The sequence below is a fragment of the Pygocentrus nattereri genome, chromosome 11 (assembly GCF_015220715.1).
Source record: "Pygocentrus nattereri isolate fPygNat1 chromosome 11, fPygNat1.pri, whole genome shotgun sequence".
NCBI lineage: Eukaryota > Metazoa > Chordata > Actinopteri > Characiformes > Serrasalmidae > Pygocentrus > Pygocentrus nattereri.
Window position 1 is genome coordinate 5,552,307 of NC_051221.1, and position 15,351 is coordinate 5,567,657.

General features: G+C 46.0%; 1 protein-coding gene across 2 annotated transcripts in view; it reads left to right on the plus strand.

Moving 5' to 3' along the window:
• Positions 1-15,351, plus strand: part of LOC108413742 (mucin-5AC-like) — a 57,080-nt gene that overhangs the window by 6,711 nt on the left and 35,018 nt on the right. For both annotated transcript variants that reach the window (XM_037542443.1, XM_017686390.2), the window contains exon 3: positions 2,138-2,416. In XM_037542443.1, the coding sequence (XP_037398340.1) occupies positions 2,138-2,416 (279 nt within the window). The remainder of the gene's footprint in view (positions 1-2,137; positions 2,417-15,351) is intronic.

Consider the following 15,351-nt stretch of genomic DNA (forward strand, 5'->3'; position numbering starts at 1 on the left):
AGCTGCCACCATATCACACACTCCCACCCCTTACATTGATTTTAGTTTCAATGCTAAAGGCAGAAATAATTGGGAAGATAAACTGAGATTACAGGGTGTTTTTCTGGAGAAAAATCTCTTTTTCATCAAGACCACCCAGGCAGAAATGATGAATTTGATGCAATCAGGTTTTCAGATTTTTTTTAAACAGTGATCCCAAATATGGCAAAACGGAAAAGAACTATTTACGCCTGTTTAGTCCGTTATCGTCTGTTTCCGTCCAGCTGTACTTTCACCAAAGGCTTAGCTCCTCCCACATTCAGGGCAATCATGTCATTACATACATCAGTGAAACTTGTTTGCTGTGAAATCTACACACACCTACCGTACACACACTGCACACGTCACTGCACTAATGATGTCCTTACAGTGGTGAATATTGTTTGTTTTTTGTGATAATTTTGTTATTGTGATGCTCAACATGCATTTGTGAGATGAGATATTAGTAAAGTCACATCGGTGCATCAAGAAAACTGATCAGCTGCATGTTTAACTTCAAAGGATCTTATTCCCATTTGGACCAAGTTCAGTACAGTGTGAGAAACACAACAAAACAGTGAATAAACAGCTTCTGAAAGCAGTTTTAAACATACACTAGCAGCACATTGTGTGTGTGTTTCAACATATCACGACACGTCATAACTTTATTTTAAATTTGAGAAGTTCTATTCAATCCGTATCACTGAGCCCGGTGACATGTTCACTGACAGCCGATGTTTTCTGAGATCTTCCTGGATAATTCAGTTCTGAGGTTCATTCACATCGTCAGAGAGAAAACAGTGATGAAGGGATGAGAGGAGAAGTCAGAGGTCTGGTACAGAGAGAGAAAACAGTGATGAAGTGATGAGAGGAGAAGTCAGAGGTCTGGTACAGAGAGAAAACAGTGATGAAGTGATGAGAGGAGAAGTCAGAGGTCTGGTACAGAGAGAGAAAACATACAGTGATGAAGTGATGAGAGGAGAAGTCAGAGGTCTGGTACAGAGAGAGAAAACAGTGATGAAGGGATGAGAGGAGAAGTCAGAGGTCTGGTACAGAGAGAGAAAACAGTGATGAGAGGAGAAGTCAGAGGTCTGGTACAGAGAAAGAAAACAGTGATGAAGGGATGAGAGGAGAAGTCAGAGGTCTGGTACAGAGAGAGAAAACAGTGATGAAGTGATGAGAGGAGAAGTCAGAGGTCTGGTACAGAGAGAGAGAAAACAGTGATGAAGTGATGAGAGGAGAAGTCAGAGGCCTGGTACAGAGAGAGAAAACAGTGATGAAGTGATGAGAGGAGAAGTCAGAGGTCTGGTACAGAGAGAGAAAACAGTGATGAAGTGATGAGAGGAGAAGTCAGAGGTCTGGTACAGAGAGAGAAAACAGTGATGAAGTGATGAGAGGAGAAGTCAGAGGTCTGGTACAGAGAGAGAAAACAGTGATGAAGTGATGAGAGGAGAAGTCAGAGGTCTGGTACAGAGAGAGAAAACAGTGATGAAGTGATGAGAGGAGAAGTCAGAGGTCTGGTACAGAGAGAGAAAACAGTGATGAAGTGATGAGAGGAGAAGTCAGAGGTCTGGTACAGAGAGAGAAAACAGTGATGAAGTGATGAGAGGAGAAGTCAGAGGCCTGGTACAGAGAGAGAAAACAGTGATGAAGTGATGAGAGGAGAAGTCAGAGGTCTGGTACAGAGAGAGAAAACAGTGATGAAGGGATGAGAGGAGAAGTCAGAGGTCTGGTACAGAGAGAGAAAACAGTGATGAGGTGATGAGAGGAGAAGTCAGGGGTCTGGTACAGAGAGAGAAAACAGTGATGAAGTGATGAGAGGAGAAGTCAGAGGTCTGGTACAGAGAGAGAAAACAGTGATGAAGTGATGAGAGGAGAAGTCAGAGGTCTTTTACAGAGAGAGAAAACAGTGATGAAGTGATAAGAGGAGAATTCAGAGGTCTGGTACAGAGAGAGAAAACAGTGATGAAGGGATGAGAGGAGAAGTCAGAGGCCTGATGGACTGAGAGAAAACAGTGATGAAGGGATGAATGAAGAGGTGTAATAAAGTATAATAAACTAATTCCAGCAACACTGCAGACTGAACACTGAACCTGCTCCACTGTGTTCTTCATAACAGAGACTCTACATCAGACTGAGAAAGAGGGAAACACCGTCGCCCTTAAATGTGGAAGACTAACTAAGGGCCCAGTGACCTGGAGCAGAGACACCAACGGACAGAGAGTGGACATTCTGACCACTCATAACGGAGAGACGACCAAACACATCGCTGATCCAGACGGACGTTACGACTCAAGGAAAGATCTAGTGCTGATTATATACGGAGTCTCTCAGTCAGACGCTGGTAGATACGACTGCAGTGGAGCTACAGTGGAGCTCAGTGTGACATCAGGAACCCGTAAGTGTGGAAATGTTTCATTTCAATGTTCAACCAAAAGCTACAGTAGCCTCCAGAAATACTGACACCCTTTGTAAAGCTACGGTTAAAAAGGCTATAAAATGTCTTAGTTTATCTTTTTGATCCCTCATAGAAAATATGAGCAAAACCCATCCAGGCACAGGGGAGGTCAGGAGAGTTCCTAAAGCCCTGATAAACCAGAGGGAAGAACATTATCCATTACCTGCGTTTATGGATGAAGAACGTTCTGTTCACTCTCCACAGGTTCTTCCATTTGAGTGTGTGGAAATGAATAGAAATGTCCAGCAGGACAGATTACAAAATGACTGTGAGCTAAAAACAGGACATTAATACATCAGCTGTGATTCCAAAATCTGACCAATGATGTTAATTTAAAGTCTCCCAGCGCGCCGTGAGTCTGTAACAGTCAGACACAGCAACACGTCACTGTTTAAGGCTTCATCACCCTTAAATAAACCGATTACAGCAGTTATAAAGGTTTATTCCTCTGTCATAAAGGCTCAGTTTTGATGTCAGGTTGACTCAGCACCCGTGTTGGGGTAACGCTGATGTCTTCACACTCTGGGTTGTCGACAGTTTGGAGGGAACGTTACAGCACATTATACCAGCTTCATCTGAGGGCCAAACGTCAGAGTCACATCACACAGATGTTCTGTCAACATGACATTAAAGCTGGCAAAAGCAGGCTTCATTACAAACAACACCTATTAGAATAAGTGATTATCATCAAATTAACAAACTTTTCTCCTTTTTCACTGATTTGAAAACTCCCATTACTCTTTGTATTGCTGTAAAATGTAAAGATGAACCGACCAACAGAACAGAAATGGTCTGAAATGAACTCAGTAAAGTTACACTAACTTCAGTTACTACTACTTTAGGATGGTTTTCCTTCTCCTGTTCAGTTCATTTCTGGAGATACGAGGTTTTGCTTCAGCAGCGATGCTGTAAATGTTTAAGTAGGTGTGTCAGTTGTCATGAAGGGCTTTTGTAGGTGTCATGTAGTTTTACGACACTCAAAAGCATTGATTATGGTGCTGATTTGACAGCAGAGAAGCAGCAACACTGAGAGGCATCAAACATTACAGGGGACATTATTTGTGTTCATTATAAAGAATTTGGAGATCGCTGCAGTGAAACGGACATAAACAACAGTTAAACGGTAATTAAAGACCATGACTAGTACCCACTCTCTTTTACTACGAAGCCACGCTGTTGTAACACGTGCAGAATGTGGCTTGGCGTTGTCTTGCTGAAATAAGCAGGACGTCCCTGAAAAAGACGTTGCTTGGATGGCAGCAGATGTTGCTCCAAAACCTGTATGTACCTTTCAGCGTTAATGGGGCCTTCACAGATGTGCAGGTTACCCATGCCATGGGCACTAACACACCCCCACACCATCAGAGATGCTGGCTTTTGAACTTTGCACTGATAACAATCCGGACAGTCCTTTTCCTCTTTGGCCCGGAGGACACAACGTTCATGATTTCCAAAAACAGTTTGAAATGTGGACTCGTCAGATCACAGGACACTTTTCCACTCTGCGTCAGTCCATCTCATATGAGCTCGGGCCCAGAGAAGCCGGCGGCGTTTCTGGATGGTGTTGATATGTGGCTTCGCTTTGCATGGCAGAGTTTTAACTTGCACTTGTAGATGGAGCGACGAACTGAGTTCACTGACAGTGGTTTTCTGAAGTGTTCCTGATCCCATGTGGGAATATCCGTTACAGAATGATGTCGGTTTTTAATGCAGAGCCGCCTGAGGGGTCGAAGGTCACGGGCATTTAGTGTTGGTTTTCTGCCTTGCCGCTTACTTGCAGAGATTTCTCCAGATTCTCTGAATCTTTTGATGATATTATGGACTGTAGATGATGAAATCCCTAAATTCCTTGCAATTGCATGTGTTACCGGCCTCAGGCCCAGGGGAAACCTGAGGTGCAGTACAAACATCTGTTTCTCTTAGAAGAGAGAGACGGATACAGAAGTTAGCGTGTGCAAACTGGCGTTCTTTATTTATACAAACATCATAAAATAGCAATCTTTAATACCAACTAATACCTTAAGCCAAAAGACATTTAAACAAGATTAACATTGAAATACAAAAGAATAAATCTCAAAGTAACCACCAGTGAAGTTAACCAAATATACAAAAAATAACATATAGAAAATAAGCAACTAAAGTAAACTTCAATACACTAATATAATAAATAATCAGAAAACCAATCCTATTCATAAGGCAGAATATAATAATAATAATAATAATAATAATAATAAATCAGCAAAGAAACAACCTTAATAAAATAAACCAACATAACTAATGAAATCAATTGGACAAACCCAAAACTCAAGAAACACCATAATCAAGAAATGAAAATAAATAAATAACTTACAAATACACACACAAAATAGCTCATAATTATGAGAAAGGAAAAATATGAGAAAAGCAAAAAACTTAAGCACTAACTCAGAACACAGCTATAAACCCCTTAATCCCACATACAAACCAATAATAAACTTCATTCAGCATTTAATAAGTACTACCCATCAAAAAGGTACAAAAGTGCAACAGAGAAGTTCTATTAATAACATTTACGTTAACACAGCTAGTTGTTCTTTCACCTTGAGCTTGACATACACAACCAATAGCCTTCAATCATTGAGAACTTATCTGAGCCAGCTAATGGCGTGTTGGCCTTACACGTTTCTCCCGTAGTATGAATCGTACACTGCATATCACCCAAGACACATACAATACATTTGAAAACCATGCAGAGAAAAGGCGATAGTGGAATAAAACCATATTTTCCGTACCTTAAAAGAGAGAGACGGACACAGAAGTTAGCGTGTGAAAACTGGCGTTCTGAAGAGTGGCTCCACGCTCTGACCGATCTCTCATTAAGGTGCGCCCCCTGCTGGTCTGGTGCCATTATTTAGTACTTAAAGCTGATTTGGTTTAAACCCACATGAAGTTTATTTAAGAAAACCCAAATCAAACAAAAGGAAGAAAAATAACAAATTACAAAAAAACATTTTTAGAAAAATACCTAAATGTTTCTAAAACCAATTAAGAGTAATCAAAAAAAATACAAGGGGTGTTTATTATTTTATTTAAAATTTCCAACCCCTTACACATGTTGAGAGACGTTGTTCTTAAACTGTTGGACTATTTGCTCACGCAGTTGTTCACAAAGTGGTGAACCTCTCCCATCCCTGCTTGTGACGACTGAGCCTTTCAGGGATGCTCCCTTTAATCATGACACTCACCTGTTTCCAGTTAACCTGTTCACCTGTGGAATGCTCAAAGTGTTTTTTGAGCATTCCACAACTTTCCCAGTCTTTTGCTGCCCCTGTCCCAACTTCTTTGGAACATGTTGCAGGCATCAAATTCAAAATGAGTGAATATTTGCAAAAAACAATAGTTTATCTGTTTGAACATTAAATATCTTGTCTTTGTAGTGTATCCAATTGAATATAGGTTTAAAAGGATTTGCAAATCATCGTTTTCTGTTTTTATTTATGTTTTAATAATTGGGGTTGTAATATTTTATACTAACATTTGGTGTTGACCAGAGGAGGATGGGTTCTGAGTCTTGGTTCTTCTCAAGGTTTCTTCCTCTTGCTCTTAGGGAGTTTTTCCTTGCCACTGTTGCCATCGATGACGCTCATGGGGGCTTGGACCTGGATTTTTCTGTAAAGCTGCTTTGTGACAACACCTGTTGTAATATAAATATAATATAATATAAATACAATTTGACTTGACCAAGATTGGAACCGTATATTCTGCAGCTGCTCAAATACTTTGCTTATAACTCACAGCTAGCTGGAGGTGCTGGGTTGTTCGTGTGAAGCAGCCAGGGTGTCCCATTTTTTGTGTTACAGTCTTTCGCAGGATGCACTTCAAATTCCTTCAGGAATTTTACACTCCTTTGGTTTTTTTGTGCTGGTTTTTGGTTTTGATTAAATATATTAAATGTGTTTTTTGGTGACCTGCCTTTGACACAGGGGAAAAAATAAACAAACAAAAAAAACCGGGAAGCCAAAACACAGACTGAAGTATCGGATTGTTCTGGGAAAAATGGAATGTCTGGTCACCACAGTACTAGATGATGTGTTACGAGGTTTCATTCTCTTATGAAATTTTAGATGCCTGACTCATTGATGTATTGGGACACTGGTTTCGGGAGGATAAATAGAAATAGCTGTTAAAGTGGGCAAGAGATATCCCTCCAGGGATTTAGAGAACATCTTATATTTAGAAAATAAACATGCGATAATTTTATGTAGTAGTTTAACGAAAGATAACATTTATATATGCACACTGTATGAAAAAAAGATCAGTGTTTTGTGTTTACATGCACATAATACTGTCCCATCTCAGATTTAACCAGACAGTGTGCGTTATGCATGTTTACATTGGTCCACTAACTGTCTGTCCAAGATGCAGTAGGAAACACTTGAATCTGACATTTGATATTTCTTTATTACTTTAATCCTGCGGAGAGCAGAACCAGGCATGTCAGAGGAGGGGAAATAGGTTGCACTGTGCAGAGGGTCTAAGTAAGAAATGCTGAGGACTCATCCATCACTGTTCTAATGTTCTGTAGGTGGTTCTGAAACCAAGCATGGACAAAATGAAGATCTGAAAAATGTCATGCAGTCGTGGTTTGGTTTTAATCTTGTTTCTCATTTTAAAAGGCAACTTGTGCCAAACATGCTCTGTGTGATGATGTGAGCTGTCCTGTGAGGTCATCTTGTGTTTTTATTTTCAGTTCTGCAGAGCTGCCTGATCATAATATCAGTGAGCTGCTTGATGTCTGTGGTGCTGGTTCTGTACTCATGGAGATGTTTTTAAAAAACAAAGGGTGATGAGGCTTTTTATTGCTGTAAATTGTGGAATATTGTACAGTTTCTTACACACACACACACACACACACACATATATACATATATATATATATATATATATATATATATATATATATATATATATATATATATATATATATATATATATGTACACATCCATCCATTATCTTCTGCTTCTCCGGGGTTCGGGTCGCGGGGGCAGCATCCTAAGCAATGAAGACCAGACCTCCCTTTCCCCAGCCACTTCCACCAGCTCTCCAAGGGGGATTCCGAGGCGCTCCCAGGCCAGCTGGGCGATATAGTCGCGCCAGCGTGTCCTGGGTCTTCCCCGGGGTCTCCTCCCAGGTGGACTCGCCTGTGACAACTCCCGAGGGAGGCGTCCAGGAGGCATCCTAACCAGATGCCCGAACCACCTCAGCTGGCTCCTCTCGACGTGAAGAAGCAGCGGCTCTACTCCGAGTCCCTCCCGGATGACTGAACTTCTCACCCTATCTCTAAGGGAGAGTCCAGACACCCTGCGGAGGAAACTCATCTCGGCCGCTTGTATTCGCAATCTTATTCTTTCGGTCATTACCCAAAGCTCATGACCATAGGTGAGGGTGGGAACGTAGATCGACCGGTAAATCGAGAGCCTTGCCTTATGGCTCAGCTCTTTCTTTACCACAACAGACCAGTAAAGAGCCCGCATCACTGCTGACCCAGCACCAATCCGCCTGTCAATCTCCCGCTCCCTTGTACCATCACTCGTGAACAAGACCCCGAGATACTTGAACTCCTCCACTTGAGGCAAGAGCCTATCCCCGACCCAGAGAGGGCTCTCCACCCTTTTCCGCCTGAGAACCATGGTCTCAGATTTAGAGGTATTGATTCTCATCCCAGCCGCTTCACACTCGGCTGCAAACCGATCCAGCGAAAGCTGAAGTTCGTGGCCTGATGTCCCCAATAGGACCACATCATCTGCAAACAGCAGCGATGTGACCCTGAGGTCACCAAACCGGACACCCTCCATCCCCTGACTGCGCCTAGAAATTCTATCCATAAAATTTATGAATAGAATCGGTGACAAAGGGGAGCCCTGACGGAGTCCAACTCTCACTGGGAACGAGTCTGACTTACTGCCGGCTAGGCAAACCAAACTCCAGCTTTGTTTGTACAGGGCCTGAATGGCTCGTAGCAAAGAGCCATGTACCCCGTACTCCCGAAGCACCTCCCACAGAATACCCCAGGGAACACATTCGAATGCCTTCTCCAGATCCACAAAGCACATGTGGACTGGTTGGGCAAACTCCCATGAACCCTCCAGAATCCTGGAGAGGGTGAAGAGTTGGTCCAGTGTTCCACGACCAGGGCGGAACCCGCACTGTTCCTCCTGGATCCGAGGTTCGACTATAAGCCGGACTCTCTTCTCCAGTACCCCTGCATAGACCTTGCCAGGGAGGCTGAGGAGTGTGATTCCCCTGTAGTTGGAACACACCCTCCGGTCCCCTTTTTTAAAAAGAGGCACCACCACCCCAGTCTGCCAATCCAGTGGCACTGCCCCCGATGTCCACGCAATGTTGAAAAGGCGTGTCAGCCAAGACAGCCCCACAACATCCAGAGCCTTGAGGAACTCAGGGCGGATCTCATCCACCCCTGGAGCCTTGCCACCAAGGAGCTTCTTAACTACCTTAGCGTCTTCGGCCTCAGTAATGGACAAGCCTATTCCCATGTCCCCAGACTCAGCCTCCTCACTGGAGAACGTGTCGGTGGGATTGAGAAGGTCCTCAAAGTATTCCTTCCACCGCCCAATGACGTCTTCAGTCGAAGTCAGCAGCACACCATCTCCACTATATACAGTGGTAGTGGCACACTGCTTTCCCCTTCTGAGTCGCCTGATGGTTTGCCAGAATCTTTTTGGAGCCGACTTAAAGTCACTTTCCAAGGCCTCACCAAACTCCTCCCATACACGGGTTTTTGCCTTGGCGACGACTGAAGCCGCAGATCGCTTGGCCTGTCGATACCTGCCAGCTGCCTCTGGTGTCCCACAGGCCAACCATGCCCGGTAGGACTCCTTCTTCAGCTTGACGGCATCTCTCACCTGGGGTGTCCACCACCGGGTTCGAGGATTACCACCCCGACAGGCACCAACTACCTTACGGCCACAGCTACAGTCAGCCGCTTCAGCAATGGAGGAACGGAACATGGCCCATCCCCCGATATCTGGTCAAAGTTCTGACGGAGGTGTGAGTTGAAGATCAATCTGACAGGTTCTTCTGCTAGACGTTCCCAGCAAACCCTCACTATACGTTTGGGCTTGCCTGGTCTGACCGGCATCTTCCCCCACCACCTGATCCAACTCACCACCAGGTGGTGATCAGTTGACAGCTCAGCTCCTCTCTTTACCCGAGTGTCCAAAACACATGGCCGCAAGTCCGATGACACGACTACAAAGTCAATCATTGAACTGCGGCCTAGGGTGTCCTGGTGCCATGTGCACTTATGGACATCCTTGTGTTCAAACATGGTGTTCGTGATGGACAAACTGTGGTTTGCACAGAAGTCCAAAAACTGAACACCACTCGGGTTCAGATCAGAGAGGCCATTCCTCCCAATCACACCCCTCCAGGTCTCACTGTCATTGCCCACTTGAGCATTGAAGTCCCCCAGTAGGACAATAGAGTCTCCAGGAGGAGCACTTTCAAGCACCCTTCCCAAGGACTCTAAGAAGGCTGGGTACTCTGAACTGCTGTTCGGTGCATAAGCACAGACAACAGTCAGGACCCGTTCCCCAACCTGAAGGCGTAGGGAAGCTACCCTCTCATCCATTGGAGAAAACCCCAACATACAGGCACCGAGTCGAGGGGCTATGAGAGAGCCCACACCTGCCCGCCGCCTCTCACCATGGGCAACTCCAGAAAAGAATAAAGTCCAGCCCCTCTCAAGGAGATTGGACCCAGAGCCCAAGCTGTGTGTTGAGGTGAGCCCGACTATATCTAGCCGGTATCTCTCAACCTCGCGCACCAACTCAGGCTCCTTCCCCACCAGTGAGGTAACGTTCCAAGTTCCAAAAGCCAGTTTCAGCAACCGAGGATCAGAACGCCAAGGTCCACACCTTCGGACACTGCCCGATCCACAATGCACCGCACCCCTACTACTGCCCCTCCCATCGGTGGTGGGTCGATGGGAGGGGGGACTCATGTAGCTCCTTCGGGCTGGGCCCGGCCGGGCACCATGAGTGAATGCCCGGCCACCAGACGCTCGCTTGCGAGCCACTTCCCCAGGCCTGGCTCCAGGGTGGGGCCCCGGTATCCCTGATCTGCGCAGGGTACACAAGTCCTGCTTTCTTGTTTTCATAGGGGTGATTATGGATCACAGTTTGTCTGGCCTGTCACCTAGGACCAGTTTGCCATGGGAGACCCTACCAGGAGCTTTGCTCCAGACAACATAGCTCCTAGGATCATTCAAGCACACAAACCTCTCCACCACGATAAGGTGGTGATCCATGGAGAGGCAGCCATATATTAGTGTCTAATATAGTATAATATAGATTCTAAGCACTGATTTAATGTAAAAGGAGCCGGTGATGTATGTGTGGGGTAGCCCTGTTTACTGATGCTGCAGCTGCTCAGCGTAAACAACCTGTGTGTCTTTGTACAACATGCCAGTGATTTCTATGATTTTATTGTCTTTAAAAAGAAAGTTGAAGTATTACATCATCACTGTCCAAAGAAAAACATTTATCTTCAAAATAGTAACTTCACAGGAGAGGGCAGAAACGCTCTTGGCTTTCAATGGAAGTCAATGGAAAGAGATTTTATTTTAAGTATTTTTGGAGCATTTCTATTGGTCCAATCATCATGAAATTATCATACAATGTAAGGGACGGCGGCCAAGCTCCAGTGATGCGGAAACGTAAAAATCGCAAAAAATGGAGATACATGTTTTTCATTGGACAGCAACAATAATAGGCTTTGTTTACATTTAGCTAGCTATACTACCTAGAAGCCATATGAACAGGGCTCAAAAATGGAGGTTGTAGCTCAGCGTTTGGGCGCAGTGGTACATTACAATAACATTTGGATAGGATTTCTGCAGCAGTGACATGGAACAGCTGTGCCCCTTGTTCACCCTGACGTCACAACGCGTGACACTATCCTGAAACATTTGTCTGAGATTGGCTGCCAAGCAGACATTATTCTAGTTTAATTTCACTGGTGTAACTTGTTGGATACACACGAGGTGCCTTCCTCAGCTACCTTAGCAGGTAGCTGTAGCCTTAGGCCAGGAGCAGATGTCATCAGGTGGTGTCCAACCTTCTCTGGGTGTTTCGGCCCTAACCACGACACCCTCCAGTTGGTAGGCCAGCAGTGAGTGGCCAGCTCACTGCCCATCTACTCCTGGCTTCCAGCTTTCCTCCTCTCTCTTACTCCAAATCCAGCATGAGGCACGTTCCGCATCCTCCCACATCCGGCGAGCTGCTTGCTTTTTATTGTGCTCATCCATTCCTATGGCAGAAAGGAAACTCCATGCAGACCTTGCTGGAAAGCCTCTGCACCCTATCTCCACCGGGAAGACCCGTCTGCCAGCCTCTATCGCGGCAGTCTTGGGCCAGCTGTAGGTACTTTGCAGCCTTCCTTTCGTGGGCCTCCTCACAGCCCTCCTCCCATGGTACTGTCAATTCAACCAGGATTATCTTCTGGTCCTGGGATGACCACAGCACTATATCAGGGCGGAGGGATGTTTGCACCACTTCCGGAAACTGCAACCTCCTTCGAAGATCCACCCTCATCTCCCAGGAACTTGCATTGTGGAGAATGCTAGTTCTTTTCTTTTTGGTGGTTTGTGCGGGTCTAACTCCTTCCTTGACAAAGGGGATTGCTCTCTGTGCGGTTGTGTGGGCTGGTCTCTTCTTAACCCTCTCCCGCTCTATGGTGTCTGCCAATGAGAAGAGTACTTTGTCGTGGCGCCATCTATACCGCCCCTGGGTTAAAGATGTTTTGCACCCAGACAACATATGGGCCAAGGTCCCCCTCTTGTCGCACAGCTTACAAAGCGGATCCTCTCTTAGACCCCACGTGTGCAGATGTACTGGGGAGGGGAGGGTATCGTAAACCGACCGTAAGAGGAAGGAGATGCGATAGGGCTCCAGGTGCCACAGATCCCTCCATGTGAGTTTGCGCCTGGGCAAGTCCCACTTTGTCCAGGCCCCCTGGGAACCTTGCTGCACTGCTCTGGCTACTCGCTTCTCCTCCTCTCTGCTCCTTACTTCCACTTGCACCATGCCTCTCCTGGTTTTTGTGTTCCCAGGTTTGGAATTGTGCAGAGCCGAGGCCTTGTCGATGGACGCACTGGTTGCCAACTACATCCTGCAACTTCAGGGAGCTGACCGCCTGTTCCACAGCTGCGTTGGCAGCCCACTTGCGTCCTGACCTGGTTATCATGCCAGCTTGTCTGATGAGGTCGTCGTTGGAGTCCCCCAGACTTAGGGCACCTCTGCATTTCGCCACCTTGTACTCCTCTACTACTGAAGACAAGGGGAGTTGCAGTTGACCAGACCTGATGTAAAGGCCCACTGATGAGAAGCTTGGGGGAATGCCCAGCCACCTTCGCAGGTGCTTGTTTGTCCTTCTCTCAATGACCTCGATGGTAGTCATGGGAAACTCGTAGACTGTGAGTAGCCAAAGGAGCCTGGGCAAGAGGCCGTACTGATACAGCCAGGTCTTAAACTTGCCCGGGAGTAAAGACTTGTCAATCTTCTTCAGCCACTCCTCGGTCTGCTTCACCGCCTCTGCAACAATGGCACCATCTGTCAGTGACACGTTAAACCACTTTCCCAGGCATTTTACTGGGTTGCCCTCGATGGGTGGGATGACCTCACCCTGGACTTGGAGACGAAACCTGCTGGTGACTCTGCCCTTCTTGGTGACCATACTCCTGGACTTCCTGGCCTTGAACAGCATCCCGCCCATGAGGCAACGCTGCCCAATGTATCCAGCACCCATCTTGCTTGCACATGCGTAACAGTGGTTACTGTGATGTCGTCCATAAATGCTGCACGACTCCAGTCTCCAATCTAGGGCCCCGGGTTATGCCCTCTGCGGCGGATAACAGTATGTTCATGCCCATAATAAACAAGATGGGGGAGATGGTGCACCCTGTTGGAATCGCCTTTTGGAGGTCCAGCCAGTTGGTGGTAAAGAGTACCGATGTAAACCTGAGTCGAAATCCTGCAAGGTAGTTGGTAATCAAACCTCGGGAATGCCATAGGAATGTAATAATGGTCAAGTCCTTGGATGAGATCATGTGGAATTGACCCCTAAGCATTGGCTAAGTCTAGCCAGACGACTGTTAGGTCGCTTTTCTTCCGTTTTGCTTCTTGGATCAGTTGGGGAATCATTGAGGTATGTTCCAGACAGCCCGAGAAACCTGGGATGCCACCTTTTTGGATGGATGGATTGATATAATGGTTTTGCATCATGTAGGAGGTAATTCTTCGTGCCAGAACAGAGAAGAAGATCTTACACTCTATGCTCAGAAGAGAGATTGTTCTGAACTGGGAGATTGCGGAGGATCCTTCCTCTTTCGGAACAAAGCACCCCTCAGCCAACTTCCAGCTTGATGGAATTGTCCCCTTGGCCCAGATCTTCCTCAAGATTTTCCACAGCCTCTTAAGGAGCTTGGGGCATTTCTTGTATACCTTACATGGTATACCACTTGGGCCAGGGGCAGCTGGTGATTTGGCCTTACGGACGACGTCCAGAACTTCTTGCCATGTGGGTTCCTTTGCATTCAACTCAGTTGTTGGCTTCTCAGGCCTTGAGATATTGCAGTTGGCCCCTAGGCCCTGACTCCTGTTAGGGTCGCTGTGAGCTTCCGCAAGGAACTCTTCAACCTCCATCTTTGAGCTGGAGAGTGAGCCAGATTTTTGTTGGCATAGAAGAGACTTTGCGAAGCTGTATGGATCCCTCACAAACTGAACTCTTCTCCTTTCTTTCTTCCGACGCTGCTTCCGGATGTGCTCTGCTCTCCTGACCCTGCTGTTCCCGGAGCTTACTTGTTAGGTCTTTGATACCTTCCTTCTCGGTCGGTGAGCTGGTCTTGAAACGCTTGTTGAGGGCTTTTATCTCGCTTCTTAGGCGACGGATCTCTCTCTCCCTCCTATTTGGCTGCTGCTGTAGTTGACGTTGGTCTTTCTGCACCATAGTGCCAAAACGTTCCTTGGCAAGCTTGTATACTATGGTTATTAGTGCGTCGATCTTCCTATGAGCTGAGCCTAATACAGTTGCTTCCAAGATGCCTTCGAGGTCGTCATCCAGCTGCATCCAAGCATTGTTGTCTGCCATTGTAGGCCATTTAATCCTCTCTCTCCTTTCCAGTTGGATTGGGGTGGTTGGAGGGGGGTTCACATGAGCTGGTCTCTGGTGCTGGGGCAGTTCAGTTGCGGAGAGATCTTCAGCACTGTGGGGTGCTTCCTGGCTGGAGTTCTCCTTCGTCTGACCAGACATTGGGTCTGTGTGCTGCTCCTGAACTGCAGATGTTCTGCACTTGGACCTACTCTGATGTTGCTTTAGTCCTCTGGTGCTTTTGCAGATCTTCCCGCAATGGCACCTAACAGTGTATTCCACTCCAGTCAATGTAGATTGCTTGAGCTTTATCGTAGTCATGTTCCGTGTCCTGGCCGATACCGGTGTGTCAGTCTCATTGAGTCTCTCTTCCGCCCCCCCTCTCAGGAGACTCTGGGGGTATTGTTCATTTAGTTCCTTCGTAGCTTGGGTGGTGCCCTCTTATGAGTGCTGCACACAGGATTGCTTTAATAACAATATACACTTTAATATCATGAACTGTTATGGATCCTCAACTAAGGCTGTGTTACGCTTTGTTTCAAAAGCTGTTGTATTGTATATTTACGTTGGATGGAAAATCAATCAAACCTTCCTTGTTTTCTCTGCAATAACCAGGTAACCAGCAGTGTGTATAGGAGAACATGGGTCCCCTGAACATCCACCCATTACCTGAAGGTAAAGTTTTGGAAAAGTTTAGATTAGTTTGGAACAAATACAATGTTTCCAA